The sequence below is a fragment of the Notolepis coatsorum genome (assembly GCF_963971535.1).
Source record: "Notolepis coatsorum genome assembly, chromosome: 13".
NCBI classification, from domain to species: domain Eukaryota; kingdom Metazoa; phylum Chordata; class Actinopteri; order Aulopiformes; family Paralepididae; genus Notolepis; species Notolepis coatsorum.
In genome coordinates this window covers 109,425,958-109,441,435 of record NC_140177.1, presented here as the reverse complement: position 1 = coordinate 109,441,435, position 15,478 = coordinate 109,425,958, and the positions used below count along the sequence as shown (strand labels likewise).

General features: G+C 42.4%; 1 protein-coding gene across 2 annotated transcripts in view; it reads left to right on the top strand.

The window, feature by feature from the left end:
• The window catches only part of cspp1b (centrosome and spindle pole associated protein 1b), a gene marked incomplete at both ends in the record, with an annotated part of 89,098 nt that extends 74,316 nt beyond the window's left edge, over positions 1–14,782 (top strand). For both annotated transcript variants that reach the window (XM_084327539.1, XM_084327538.1), the window contains one exon: positions 14,556–14,782. In XM_084327539.1, the coding sequence (XP_084183665.1) occupies positions 14,556–14,782 (227 nt within the window). The remainder of the gene's footprint in view (positions 1–14,555) is intronic.
• Positions 14,783–15,478: the final 696 nt, after the last annotated feature.

Sequence of the window (15,478 nt, the reverse complement as noted above, 5' to 3'; positions counted from 1 at the left end):
GGCAGAGCAGCCAGCCGGACAGTGGAGCACTGAGAGAGAGGAAACAGCGGAGGATTTAACGAGACGCGTTAATACAATTTTGTTTATCTGGCTTATTGCTGCGGATTCAAGCCAAGTTGCAATAATACAGTACAGCTCAATACACACAATTGTTAAGGGGATGCAGACCCAGAAAGACGTTTGTCTTGTCATCAAATGAATTGCCAGCGCGCGTTCGTCTACAACAACAACCAACGCGTCCTATAATGATAATAAGTTGTTTGTTATTTTCTTTGAGTTTCCCTATTGAATGAATTTACTTCTTATACCATTAGGTTGCAATAAATTCACTCGAATGAAATTCGTTCGCTCATCAAATTCGTGACATTCTAAATGTGTTTTAATGTTGTTTAATTTAATGACAATACACCCGTGCGGACTCGCGTTTTTTTTTAATCTTTTTTATATGGACAGGACACTGCGTTTGTTGCGTTGCTATAACTTATAACATTAAGATAAAGTGTATAAACATTGTTCTTCTCCCTGCTAAGAAAGGAGAGCGTTTGGCTGTGTGTGTTTCAACACCTCTTAAGTACCTGTTAAGCTGACAGACCCACACCGTAAATGCCCTCGCGTGTAGTTTTTCCACAGTATTGAGAGACAATACTGTCGAACTATATAACAATAATTACCTCATTTACAAGTTGTATTTAAGTTTGCAAATAAGGGCAAATAAGAGAACACATTATTGACATTTCAAAGATGTAAAAAAAAAACAGATTTCGATTTTTTCGATTTTCTGAAGAGCAAGACAATTGTTCCTTTTCTGGCACTTGTTTCTCACCGGATCAAATCGGGTTTGGTCACGTCGAGTCACATATTATATAATCATACTTGTGATTGTGTTATCTGCGAGACATCGCCACCTCGCTGTCTGCAAACAGCTCCACTGTTTGTGTGTATTACTCGAGTGGCCTCCAGCTCCAGCAAGGATTCTCCGGGGGTGCAGCTGGACCCTAAACGCTACATTCAGCATGCAAAAGAATTCTCCGGCGCTGCACCTGGACCCTAGTCAGCAGCCCTCACTCATGCGATGTAAACCAGGGACTCTAATACGCATGTTGTTGTTGTAGGACATTGATGCCAGGAGCTATCTGTAGCTACTGGTGGATGGCGTTGGGACAACGCCTCAGTGAACTATTTAGTTTACTGCGACATTTCGTAGTGACTAGTTACCTAGCCAACGGAGGTATTATGCACTGGACTATTGCTGGAGGATTTGTTGATGTCGGGAGCTATCCGTAGCTAGCCGGCTGGATAACGTTACACAATGCCTCATGTATTAAACTAAGTGAATAGTTGACTGGGTCATTTTGTAACGGTAGCTAACGTTATCTCACGAAGGTCCCACACTGACTAGACTAACGTCACGGTGAGGCAATAGCCTCTGTTTACATGCAGGCATACAGAAACAGGTAGGGAGGGGGTAGCAGCAGCAGCAGCAGTGCTAACTAACGTCACGGTGACTCGGAGGCAATAGCCTCTGTTTACATGCAGGCATACAGAAACAGGTGGGGAGGGGGTAGCCGCAGCAGTGCTAACTAACGTCACGGTGACTCGGAGGCAATAGCCTCTGTTTACATGCAGGCATACAGAAACAAGTGGGGAGGGGGTAGCAGCAGCAGTGCGCGGTGCGCGCTTCATGTCTGTGCTGAGACAGCGAGTGAGAACTCCGCTAAAGAATTGGATCATGATTTTCGGTTTTCACATGACTATTTGATTGCCCGTCACTTGGCGCTCAGACGTCTCAGTGGGAGGCGCCAAACGTAAAAACTGAGCGCAAATGGCGGGTGGCGCTCTCTAGTTTCGGTCCCTGAGTACATGTATCCTGGTAATACGTCTGTATGTAATGTCTTCTTCTTTTTTTTTAAACTTAAATTTTTATTGAGACAAACAACACAACATATACAATAACTTCAACAACACTATTAAACAGACCTAAATAATAAAGAAAAAATGTAATGCCCAAAAGACGAAAAATAAAAATACTGACTTAAAAAAACATAAAACAATTGTAAAACATTAAGTGTGTGACATGGGTTCAGAGACCCTCTTTGAACCTCTTTCCTCCTTTACCCTTCGCCCTCTTGTGATGTATTTGGTTCTTCCTCTGTGATGTCGTTTTCGTTCCCCTTGTAATCATCCCACTTTCCCCATCTTTCTCCAAATTTCTCTTCCTGTAACCTCAGCATGTGTGTTATCCTCTCCATATCCTGTATCTCTTCCACTATTCCTACCCATTGTGCTATTGTCGGTGGGTCTTCTTTGTACCACAGTCTTGTTATTGCTTTTCTGGCCGCTATCAACATTATCTTTATTAAATATTTGTCCCCCCCTTGTATTCCCTCGTGTGTCAGGTCTCCTAAGTAAAGCACCAGTCCTGTTTGTGGTAACCCGTATCCTAATATTCTGATCATTGCCTCCCCTATCTCCTCCCAATACCCCTTCAGCTTCTGACATCCCCAGAATATGTGCGTGTGATTTGCCCCCTCCTTCCCACACATCCTCCAGCATGCTCTTTGTGTTGGTGCATATTTTCCCTTCAGCTCTGGGGTTATAAAGAATCTGATTATGTTTTTCCATCCAAACTCTTTCCATATCCTCGATCCTGTTGTTGAATGTTGCACCTCGCATATGTTCCCCCATTCCTTCCCTGTTATTTCTATCTCTAGTTCTCTCTCCCATTTCTCCCTTATGTAATCGGTCGTGTGTCCCTTGCTGTTCATTATAGCTCGGTATATTGCTGATATTACTCTTCCTTGCCCCCCTTCGTATGCCCATACTATCATCTTGATTATTCCATTCTGTTCTTTGTCTTTGGCCCCCCTTATTTCTTTGTTGTAGTAGTCTCTAACCTGTAGATATCTGGGCCCTCATTCATCAACGTGTTCTACGCACAGATTTGTGCTTACCCTGTGCGTACGATCATTTCTAAGCAAAGAGTGGGATTCATCAATTTCAACTTGAACTTGACTTCGTGCTTATATTTACGCACAGCTCGGACCATGCGTACCTGGCGCCCAGTGGTAGAATATATTATTACAACAAGGAAATGAGCTTCTGTGCATAATAACACTGGATGTTCTGTATGAACCGTAATTCATTATAGTTCATTGTAAAATAGCAACAGTAGTGTAATTATGGTCAAAACCCTATAAATAGCATTTGGAACAATAGATCTTTCTCTCAGAATGAATGCAGCATGGTTTATATAGCGTTATCGGAATATACGGGGTGTAGGCTACTGACTGACTGCGCTCCGCGTAGCTTGATTGATTGATTGATTGAAAAGTGTATTAACAGATTGCAGAATGGGTACAGTACAGTACAGCTCAGTACATACAATTGTTAAGGGGATGCAGACCAGAGAAAGACTTTCGTCTTGTTTACATCAGGGTCCCCCATTTTCAATTCATCATAAATCATAAAGCTCAACTCGTTATTATTTTGCGCACAGACCGCCGAAACACGGGAACGCTTTGATTATATTTAAAAGGCTTTACGTTAAACGAAACAAGTGGAATTTCGAAGCTGTAAGCAGAATACAAGTCATATGAATATAGTGTTCTTCCCCCTTTTTACTGTATAAGAAAGAATAGAAAACGCATTGCAATGACACCAGATAGTGGACAGACTATGTATATGATGGGATTCAAGTTCGCGTTTTTGTTGATCATAGGCATGCTGTCAGAGTATGATATCTTAATCAAACATTCTAGAACATTTGTCGTCACAGATCATGTCCTAATAGAACATAGGCTATGGCATGGATCGTGATATTGTGTGGACTGTTATTATTACTGTACCGGGCGGTACCACCCATTGTGACAACAGCCTTGTGAGTCCCACACACAAACATGATGGAATTCAAGTTCATGTATTGAAAGGCAGGCTACATCATACATGCAGTGAGATTCATTGTTCTTGTATATGCTCTCGTATTATTGTTTATATAGGCTACCCAATACTGACATCAAAATAGATTGTAGTATGCCTCTAGAAATCATATGCAGCAGGTAGAAAATTGACGGGAGATCCATCGCGATTTGGAATAAAATTGAGGAGAACTTTAATCCCTGGGTATTAATCAAACAACACGGGAAAAGGCAGTCATATTCCAGCGCGGTCTTTATTAGCCGACAACAAAATAGATGCCTCTAAAAATCATATAGCCAATCGAACACAACTAATAAAGGCATTCATATTACAGCACGGTTATAATGACACACAACCAACGCCAAACAGTGGTCAACGAACGGTCTTTATTAGTATTTTGAGCTGTCCAGGCAGAATTGCAGCAATGGTCTTAGGGAGCCGTTGATATCATCACAGTTTACAAGTCCGCCTTTTATTTATCCCATAATACGCGATAGTGTCTTCTTGGTTCGACAGCAGTGAACAATCTTCGTGGAGTTTCTCAGAGTTCCGCTCGGGTCAGTCCATTATTTCACATCCCATGGGGGGTGTTTCCTCATTTTCATGACCATATATGGATAATCATGCACGAGCATTGACGGTAGAACAAAGTGGTATTCATCAACACGGAGGAGCATAGAGCCTGCGTACGCACGTGTGATGAATCCCGACTTCCCTGTGCGTACACTGGTTCTACATTCCGTGCTTACGTGTGGAAATGGAACATGTTCTACGCACACATTGATGAATGAGGGCCCTGAAGTGGTCCCTGTTTTCTAGTCCAAATTTCTCCTTTAATTTTTGTAGTGTCTGCATTTCCCCCTTCTCTATCATTTTGCATATTGCTGTTGCCCCCCCCCCCTCCCACCTTCTGAATCCATGGTCTAACCTCCCTGGTTTGAATCTCTTGTCATGTGCTACCCATCTCAGAACCCCTGACTGCTTCTCCAATTTGTGTGTTTTTACTACTCTGTTCCATATGGTCAAGGTGCATTTGGTGATTGGATCTAATAGTCCCTCTTTTTCTTTAAATAGTTCCCTATCTCCCACCAGAGCTTGTACCTTGTATCCCTCCCCTTCTTTTTCAATGTCTTTCCATCTTGCCTCATATCTGTCGTTACACCAGCACGTCACTGCTCTGTTGTGCTGCATAGTAATAATCTTGTAGGCTGGGTACTGCCATCCCTCCCTCTTCCTTTGGTAGTTGTAGTGTTTTATATCTGACCCGTGGTCTTCTCCCCGCCCATATGAACCTCGATATCAGTCTGTCCCACTCCCTGAATTGATTCTGTGGTATTTGTATCGGTAGTGACTGGAATAGGTACAGTAACCTTGATAGTATGTTCATTTTAATGACCTCTATTCTTGAATTGAAGTCCAAGGGCATTACTGTCCATCTCTCTAAGTCTCTCTTGATGTTCTGATTTATCTGTGTATAGTTCGCCTCAAACAGTTTCCCCACCCCTCTCGTGATGTTCACCCCTAAGTATTTAATCTTGTCCATGTCCCATCTTATCCCGTACTGTTCCCTAATTTCCGTCGTTGGGGTATAGTTCCATGCTAAGGTCTGTGTCTTTGTCACGTTTAGTTTGTATCCTGAGTAGTGGCCATATTCCTTCAGTAGATCCATCAGTGCCGGGAAGCTCTTGTCTGGTTGCCTCATGTATACTATCACGTCGTCCGCAAATAGGCCTAGTTTATATTCCGTTCCCTTTATCCTTACTCCCTTAATGTCCTCGGTCTGTCTGATCAGTTGTGCCAGTGGTTCTATGAAAATGGCGAAGAGCGTTGGTGAGAGACAACATCCCTGTCTGGTAGCCCTCTCTAATCTGATTCTATCCGTCAGGCTGCCATTCACCTTAACCCTCGCTGTCTGTTCTTGATATAGCGCCTTGATCATCTTCATCGCCCTCCCGTTCATTCCGAACCTCATCAATGTTTTATATAAAAATGTCCAGCTCACACTGTCGAATGCTTTTTCTGCATCTAGGCTAATCAGTACCGCGCTACCCCCTTGTTTTTGTATCTCCTCTACTATGTGTAATGTCTTTCTCACGTTGTCCTGTGTCTGTCTCCCTTTAATAAATCCAGTTTGATCTTCATCTATAATGTCTGGCATAAACGTCTCAAATCTCTTTGATATTATCGATGTATACATCTTGTAATCCACGTTGAGTATGGACACAGGTCTGAAACTACTACACAATTCTCTATCCTTCCCTTCCTTCGGTATCGTGGTGATTATGGCTTCCTTCCACGAGGGGGGCATTTTGCCCTCCTCCATCGTGTGTCTGAACGCCGCCCCTAACATGGGTGCTAATTCCGTTCTAAATGTCTTGTAGAATTCCGATGGGAATCCGTCGCTCCCCGGAGATTTGTTGTTTTTAGCTCTACTAATTGCCTCTTCCAGTTCTCGTTCCGTAATTATTTAATTTAATTCTTCATTCTGTTCTTTCCCTATCGATGGTAACTCTAGCTTCTCCAGATATGCTTCTATTTCCTCTTCTCCCGCTGCTTTTGGCTGTGTATAGTTTCTCATAGTATTCTCTAAATGTCCTCTCTATTTCAGCTGGGTCTCTCAATATTTCATTAGTCTTTGTATCCCTTATTGTGTGTATCGTGTTCAACTTCTGTTGCGTCCTAATTCTCCTAGCCAACAGTCTGGTCGCTTTTGGTCCCCCTTCATAGTACGTTTGTTTCATGAACCTCGCTTTCTTTTCTATTTCCGTCAATAATTCCCTATTTATCCTGGCCTTTACTTCTTTGATTTCTCAGAGCGTTTCCTGTTCTTTTGATATCTGGTGTCTCCCCTCTAGCTTCTTCAGCTTCCCTATCAGATTGTGATATGTCTCCGTTCTGGCCTTCTTCAGCATTGCTGTCTTCTCCATCAATTTCCCCCTTATCACCACCTTCAGTGTGTCCCATAGAATGTTCGGATCTACCGCCCCATTGTCATTTTCTTCCTTATACCTGGCTATCTCCTCCTTGATCTGACTCACCACCCCCTTGTTATTTAATATTCCTACATTTAGTCTCCAGATCGTGTTCCTCCGTCTCCCTTCTAGATCTACTGTCGGATATATGGCACTGTGATCCGATATGTCCGCTACTCCTATTCTGCTCTCCCGTACCCTGTAACTGTCCCCCGTCGTCATCAAAAAGTAGTCTATTCTCGCATATGTCACGTGCGGGTGTGAGTAATGTGTGTATTCCCTGTCCATGGCGTGCATCCCCCTCCAAACATCTGTAATTCCCATTTCCGTCATCTGAATATTCATATATCTACTGATTGGTGCCCGTCCTTTTCTAGTACTCGTGGTGTCTAGGTCGTGATTCAGTACTACATTAAAATCTCCCGCGCATATCAATATCCCTTCTAGTTCCATCACTATCATATCAAAAATGGTCTCATATAAATCCCTCTCACTCTCTGGGGGTGCATAAACATTCACTAACGTAATCATTTGACCCTCCATTTTTCCCTTCACCAGAACAAACCTTCCCTCCTTGTCTCTTACTTCCTTGATCAATTCAAATTTGACTGTTTTTGATTAACGTGATTACTCCTCTCCTCAGGTTCCGTTTAAAGGAACTATAGTATGCATTTTCATATCCAAATCTCTTCAGTTTCTCATGATCCTGTGCTACTAAATGTGTCTCCTGCAGAAAAATCACTTCCATCTCACTTTTTTTACACTTCAACATCACTTTGCCCCTCTTTATCGTATTATTCATTCCATTAACGTTTAACGACATCATTTTTATACCTTTAACCATTGTCATCTTCTTCTTTCGTCTGTCAGTCCCCCCCCATGTCACATTCATTCCCCCCTCCGGTTGTAGCCTCCGCTCTCTTCACCGAATACATATAATGATTAACATAAATAAAAAACATAAACTTTACATAAAGTGCTCCCAAGGCGTTCGGGGGGTCCCTGTGTCCCCCCCTGTCCCCTGCTGGTGGGTGAGGAGTAATTGCTCTCCTAGTGAGAGGCCTCCTCCTGACGGCTTGGGGGTTTGAAACCTTTACCCCCAACCGCTCGTCATATTTGTCCAGCTTTCTTACTGTTTTTATTGCTGTCGAGCTCCTGGTCAAAAGCGCTCTGTCCTTCATTCTGATCAAAGACCCCCATTTCCTAGGTCCCTCTCAATGTGGCTCATATGTTCCAATGTCCCTCCTTCCTCCCAAACCCGTGTGTGGTGTCTTCTGTGTACCCCTTTTTACTTTCTTTTCCTCCTCTCTATTTTCTATGTGATGTCCATTTATCCCCTTAATCCCTTCCAACTGTGTTACTCGCAGCGTGTGTCTATGTATTTGTTTCAATATGTTCTGTGTTCCGTCTATCATACCTAATTATATTTCCATTTATTTCCTCCATCAGCATGTGTATTATGTGTCCATGTATACGTTATGTTCGTTCCTATATCCTGCCTCTACCTGGGAATGTGTGTTTATGTATGTTATTTCAGTTTCTATATTTTGTCTCTATTTGGATAGTTTTTTCAATCTCTTGTGCGTGTACTCATCCGTTCGTCTCCTCCCGCCTCCTCTCCTTCTCCGTCTCTGGCCTCCTCGTCCGTCTCCGCCTTCAGTCTGTCACGTCTCACCTCTGCCTTCTCCTCTCTCCTCCCTCCTCTCCCGGGTTTCGATCTCCTACTCTGGTCCATCTGCGTGCTTTCTCCAATCTCTGCTGCAGGCTCCGCGTCTGGCCCTCCTGTCCCCTTCCTTCTCCGTCCTCCGCCATCTGCATCCCCCGTCGCCTCATCTCCTCCACCGCCTCCCGCGCCGTCGCGTACGTCACCGTCCCTTCCTTCCAGTGAATCCTTAGCGAGGTCATGGGTGATTGGAATTTCATTCCGTTTTCTTTCAGAATTCTCTTCAGTCCCGCGTAGGACCTGCGTGTTATTGCTACCGCTGTCGAGTAATCGTGATCAAACGACAGTCTTTTCCCCTCGATTTCTATCTTCTTGGTCCACGCGGTTCTGAGTATCAATTCCTTAATCTCAAATCTCAGAAAGTTAATAATCACCGCCCTCGGCGGTCTGTCCGGTTTCGGTCTCGGAGCCAACGCCCTGTGGGCCCTCTGTATCTCCATTTTTTCCAGTCCCTTCTCCTTCAGTTGTTCCTTGATAAGCTTTTCCACATCACCGATTCCCCTTCGACTCCTTCTTTCAATCCCCATATTCTGATGTTATTTCTCCGTGACCTCCCCTCCATGTCCGATATCTTTGTCTCCATCTGTTCTTGTTTTTGAATCGCACACGTTAACACCTCGTGTATCTCTGTGTTCCATTCCTCCGTTTGCGCCGTTCTAGTCTGTACCTCTGTTACGTTTCTGTCCTGTTCCGCCATCTTCTCATCCACCCTTTTGAGTTCTGTATTCATTTCACCTCTGAAGTCCTCCTGTTCCTTCCTCAATTCCTCCCGTAACTTCCCAATATCATTTCTTATCGTGTCCGAGTTCAGTTTTATGGTCGCCTGCATCGTGTCCGAGTTCAATTTTATGGTCGCCAATATCCCGGCCTGCATGAGCACGGCCCATCCTGGCATTTCCTTGTCCGTCTCAGCCGAGACTCCCCCTTCCTCCGCCTGCTCCTTCTCGGTCTCGCCTCGGGGGTTCTGCTCCATCGAACTCTCCTCTTCCTGTGAGTTCTCTATTTCTCTTTCCTTCATAATTGTTTTCTCCTCCTTCCTTCTCGTTTGCATCTTCATTTTTTTTTTTTTAAATTATCTTTTTATTGATTTTCACCATGGTCCATACAAACAATATCTTGATTTCGCCTTCTGCTGTACAAATTGCATCAATTGTTAATAATTATTACTTAACTTAAAAGTTGCAGTGCAGAAGTATCATTACGTGCGTGAGGACCCATACAGTCAATAACATCCTATACTTATTTTTTTTTCTAGACAAGCAAAAACAATAACAACAAATAATAAATAACAAAACAAAACAAAATTATATGTTATGGTACCTCTCCAATACATCTGCATTTACCATAAAGTAAACAAATAACCAAATATTGGGGTGCATCTTCCTGATACTCTCCTCCATTTACACAAGTTTCACTTAACAATTATCCCGAATGATCATTTCTTTACACTTTAAACAAATGAAGGTCGTAACGGTGTAATGTACATTATCCATCTTTCCCATTTCTTCCTAAACTTATCCTGTTGCAACCTAAAAGAAAAAGTAATTCTTTCCATCTTAAAAATATCATAAATAATATCAATCCAATCATCCACTGTAGGAATTTCTGTTCTTAACCACTTTCTAGTGATGGCTTTCCTGCTCGCCGCACTTAATATCTGAAATATATATCTATCCCCATTTTCTAATGGCCTGGCGCCGAAGTATAGACTTTCCAATTTAAATGGGATGTCCCCCTGGAATACTTTTTCAAAGATTGTATGGACCTCCCTCCAGAAAGGCATCAGCAAGGGACATGACCAGAATATGTGGTAATGATTTGCCTTTGAGAGGCCACACTGTCTCCAGCAGTTGGAAGATTTGGTATGATGACTCCCTTGAGCTGGAGTACTAAAGAACCTAATCAGGGATTTCCAACAAAATTCTCTCCATACTGGTGAACTTGATGTTTTCCATTGTATTTCACATAAATCCTCCCATTCCTCTTCTGTTATATTTAGGTTTCCCTCCCTTTCCCACTTCTGTTTTACATACAATGAATTACCTTTCGTCTGTTGTAATCCCTTATAGAGTCTTGAGATGGTTTTTTGGTTCGAGTTCGAGACATAAGCCCCTCTGAAGACTTTTAATAAAATATTTTCAGAAAGTGTTTGTTTACTTTGCTTCAGTAGTTGCTCAATATGGTGCCGAACCTGAAGATATCTGTAAAAATCTTCATTTTTCAAACCATGCTGCAACTTCAGATCTTGAAAGCTCTTCATTGACCCCTGATGTAAAAAGGTACAATATGCTGTTAGGCCTAGAGTCTCCCACCCTTTAAACCGTACGTCCATTCTTTTGGGTACGAACTCTGGGTCATACGCACACCATCTCAAAACTTTTATGGCTTCTTTTGAATTTTTTGGGGCTGTTACCTTACTCCACAACTTAAGTGGTAAACTAATCCATGGATTTCCCCTCTCCCTTAAATCATTCATCAAAGCCTTATCCCCAATTGCAGCTTGAATTGGATACTCTGCTGTTACCGCCATCTCAATCTCCTTCCACCTGGCAAAATATTCTGGATTACACCAACACGTCATTGGTCTTAATTGAGCTGGAATATAATAGTCCTTCAAACATGGAAGTGCAACCCCTCCCCTGCTCTTTGCTAGTTGTAGACTCTTGTATCTAATTCTAGGTCTCCACCCTTGCCAGATGTACATTGAAATAAGTTTATCCCATTCCTGAAATTGTTGGTCAGGTAGGTCTAGAGGGAGGGCCTGGAACAGATAGAGTAATCTCGGCAAAATATTCATTTTTACCGATTCAATTCGCGATCCAAAATTCAGAAGAGGTATTGCATCCCATCTCCTTATGTCTTCTTTAATCTTTTGATTCAGGGGGAGGAAGTTAATGGTGAACAAATTTGACAAATCTTTTGGTATATTTACTCCCAAATATCTCATGGATTCTGCTTCCCATTGTAATTTAAATTTCGTCTTTATATTTCTTGAAGGGCTATATTTAAAACTAAGAATTTGCGTTTTCGTTACATTCAATTTATACCCTGAGAATGACCCATATTGTTCTAAAAGCAAAAATAACTGTTTAAGTGAATGTTCTGGGCTTGATAAATACACTAATACATCGTCCGCAAATAAGGAAATTTTTTGTTCTCCCCCCTTCATATCTATCCCTTTAATATTTGTATTCTGTATAATCCACTGACTCAGGGGTTCAATAAAAATTGCGAACAATAAGGGACTAATTGGACAACCCTGCCTAGTCCCGCGTTCTAGTCCGAAGGAACTAGACACTGTCCCATTTATCTTAATTCTTGCCCTTGGTTTATCATAAAGAGCCTGTATTGTTTTAATAAAACTGCTATGAAAGCCGAATGTATCCAAAACCCTGTATAAAAATGACCAATTCACACAGTCAAAGGCTTTTTCGGCGTCCAGCCCCACCAACACTGCCTCTAGATTATGCTCTTTTATATGATTAATTACATGTAAGGTCCGTCTGATGTTGTCTTGCGTTTGTCTTTCGCGGACAAAAGCGGTCTGATCTAGGCTGATGATTTGTGGTAAAAGTCCCTCTATTCGCTTTGCCAGTATATGCGTAAAGAGCTTATAATCTTGGTTGAGAACACTTATCGGCCTGAATGAACCACATTCAGATGTATCCTTTCCCTCTTTTGGAATCAGTGAGATTATCGCTTCCCTCCAGGAGGGGGGTATTTTACTCTCCTGAAGGACCCAATTAACGGTGGATTTCAGCACCGGAATCGGCGAATCTTTCATTAATCTGTACCACTCTGAAGGAAATCCGTCAGGTCCCGGGGCTTTACTTGGTTTGAGATGAGCTATGGCCGCACTAATTTCTTCCTCCGATATTTCAATTGCGAGCTGATTACTCTGTTCACTGGTTATTTTTGGAAGATGAATTGTCTTAAAGAACTCCTCCATCTTTGTTTTGTCAAATTGGGGTTGGGAATATAATTTCTTAAAAGAAATTTCGAAACAGTTTTGTATATCACGTAGTTTGTGTTGCATAAGGTTAGTCAGAGGGTCTTTAATTTTATGAATTGAATTCTCCGCCTGTTGTTTTCTCAATTTATACGCCAACAGTTTACTTGCTTTTGCTCCCCCTTCATAGTATTTCTGTTTTGTAAATATCAACTTTCTTTGAATATCTTCTGTATAAATCTCATTTATTTCATTCTTTATCTTATTTATTTGTTCTCTAATTATCCGGTCTACTGTGTCTTTATGGTTTCGTTCCAATTGTTTTAATTCTGATTGTAAATCGTAATTTTTTTTTTGCCGAGACCTCTTTAAATGAGCACTGTATCCAATTATTTTACCCCGCAGAACTGCTTTACATGCATCCCAAAGTATCGGAGGGGAAACCTCTCCATTGTCATTCTGTTCCAAGTACTCTCTAATATCCACCTCAATTTGATCCTTCATATGATTCAGGACGAGGGTATTTAATCTCCACAGAGTATTTCTCTGATCCTGTACTAGATTCATTTTTAAATAAACAGGGCTGTGATCCGAGAGGTCCATAGTGCCTATTTCACAGTCACCAATCATGTGTAAGTCTTTACCAAAAGCAAAGAAGTAATCAATCCTTGAGTACATCGAATGTGGGTTGGAGAAAAATGTGTAGTCCCTCCTTTGTGGATTCAACTCTCTCCAAATGTCTATTAACCCAATATCCTTCATTGCGGTATTTATTTTCTTGTTTGTCAGTTTTGGCTGAGTTATGCGTGTTTTGGATGTATCAAGATTAGGATTTAATCTAATGTTGAAGTCCCCCCCGCAAATCAGGACCCCCTGAGTCTCTGCTATTATCAAATCAAATAGAATCCTATAAAATTCTCATTTCGAGTTAGGTGGGGCATAAATGTTTAGTAAAGTTATCAATGTCCCGCCCAAATTTCCTCTTATCAAAACATATCTCCCCTCTGTATCTTTCTTTTCAAATGTAAGTTCAAAACAAAGTTTGCTGGAAATTAGTATCGCCACTCCCCTCCTGTGGCCCGCCGGATATGAGGAAGAAAACTGGTATTTAAAACCCATTCTCTTCAGTTTTGCATGCTCTGTCTGTAAGATGCGTTTCCTGCAAAAAAGCCACTTCCACTTTATCTCTTTTCAATTTAGTTAATATCTTGCTTCTTTTGATTGGATTGAGTAAACCGTGCACATTATACGTTACAATTTTAACTGCTTGCATATTGTCCAATAGAATTAATCACAATTATCGATAGTGAACTCACTTTATCAAAGTTAACCCCCCTGGGGCTGCAAAGAACAGCAGCCACCAAAAAAACGTAAATGAGCAAAATCATATTACAAACATTAACAACAAAAATGACTTCCATGTGTGGGGTCTTCCTTATGACCCTTCATTTTTGATCACTTTTTGTCATTTTTCGGGTCTTTATTTCTCAGTTTTTCACTCTTTTGACCAGGAGCCTCACCGCATGCGTGCTACCCTTCCGCTCTCATACCGGAAGTCCTGTAATGTCTTCTTACTGTACATGTATCCTGGTAATACATCTGTATGTAATGTCTTCTTACTGTACATGTATCCTGGTAATATGTCTGTATGTAATGTCTTCTTACTGTACATGTATCCTGGTAATACGTCTGTATGTGATGTCTGCTTACTGTACATGTATCCTGGTAATACGTCTGTATGTAATGTCTTCTTACTGTACATGTATCCTGGTAATACGTCTATGTGATGTCTTCTTACTGTACATGTATCCTGGTAATACATCTGTATGTAATGTCTTCTTACTGTACATGTATCCTGGTAATACGTCTGTATGGTTTGTTTATGTTCCTCCTCTGTTTTCAAGCTTGGTACATTATAATTCCGCCTCAGTCTACTGACCATGGCAAGTCAACTTGAACTCTTCCCCTTGTGTTCTTCCCCTCTCGTCCCTCCCAGGCGCCTCGGAGCTGTCCTCTGACGATGAGCCCTCCCCACAGGCTTCCCCTCGCGGCCCCGACCGCTGCAGCTCACTGGAGACCATCGCCACGGAGCCCTGGATGCGGCCGGGCACCTCGGACACATTGAAGCGCTTGATGAGCGGCCCGTCGCGGAGGGAGAGGCTGGCGATGCGAGACTCTGCCACCGCCCAAGACTGGGACGGGCCCTCCACGTACCACGGATAGGTCTGGGTCACTTTGAACCCTTTCACTACCACACGACAAAGGGTTAACCCCTGGCCTGCCTGGCCTGCTTGAGCTGTTGTTAATAGCAGTCACTGGCTGTTACTGCTGGCTACATAGCAGTCACTGGCTGTTACTGCTGGCTACATAGCAGTCACTGGCTGTTACTGCTGGCTACATAGCAGTTGCTGGCTGTTACTGCTGGCTACATAGCAGTCACTGGCTGTTACTGCTGGCTACATAGCAGTCACTAGCTGTTACTGCTGGCTACATAGCAGTCACTGGCTGTTACTGCTGGCTACATAGCAGTTGCTGGCTGTTACTGCTGGCTACATAGCAGTAGCTGGATGTTACTGCTGGCTACATAGCAGTAGCTATGTAGCAATGATCTTTGGTACAGCGTGATAAACGTTCGATGTTTGCTGTGCGACTCAAGTGAAAAACTGATCTTCAAGGCCGACCATATCTGGTACCTACACCGGCCAAACAAAGAGCTTGCTTAGGGCCCCTGTGGCCACCAGAGGGTGCCCACGAGTGCTTGATGTCTCACAAGAGAACTTGTTTTAGTTTTTTTTGTGATGTTTATGTCAATGGTAATCAATCATACAAAAATGCAATATTATGTTAACACATTGGTTGCCAGCAGGGGGTGCACGTTTTATCGCTTGGATGCCACCACGTTATGCGAGGACGAGCACA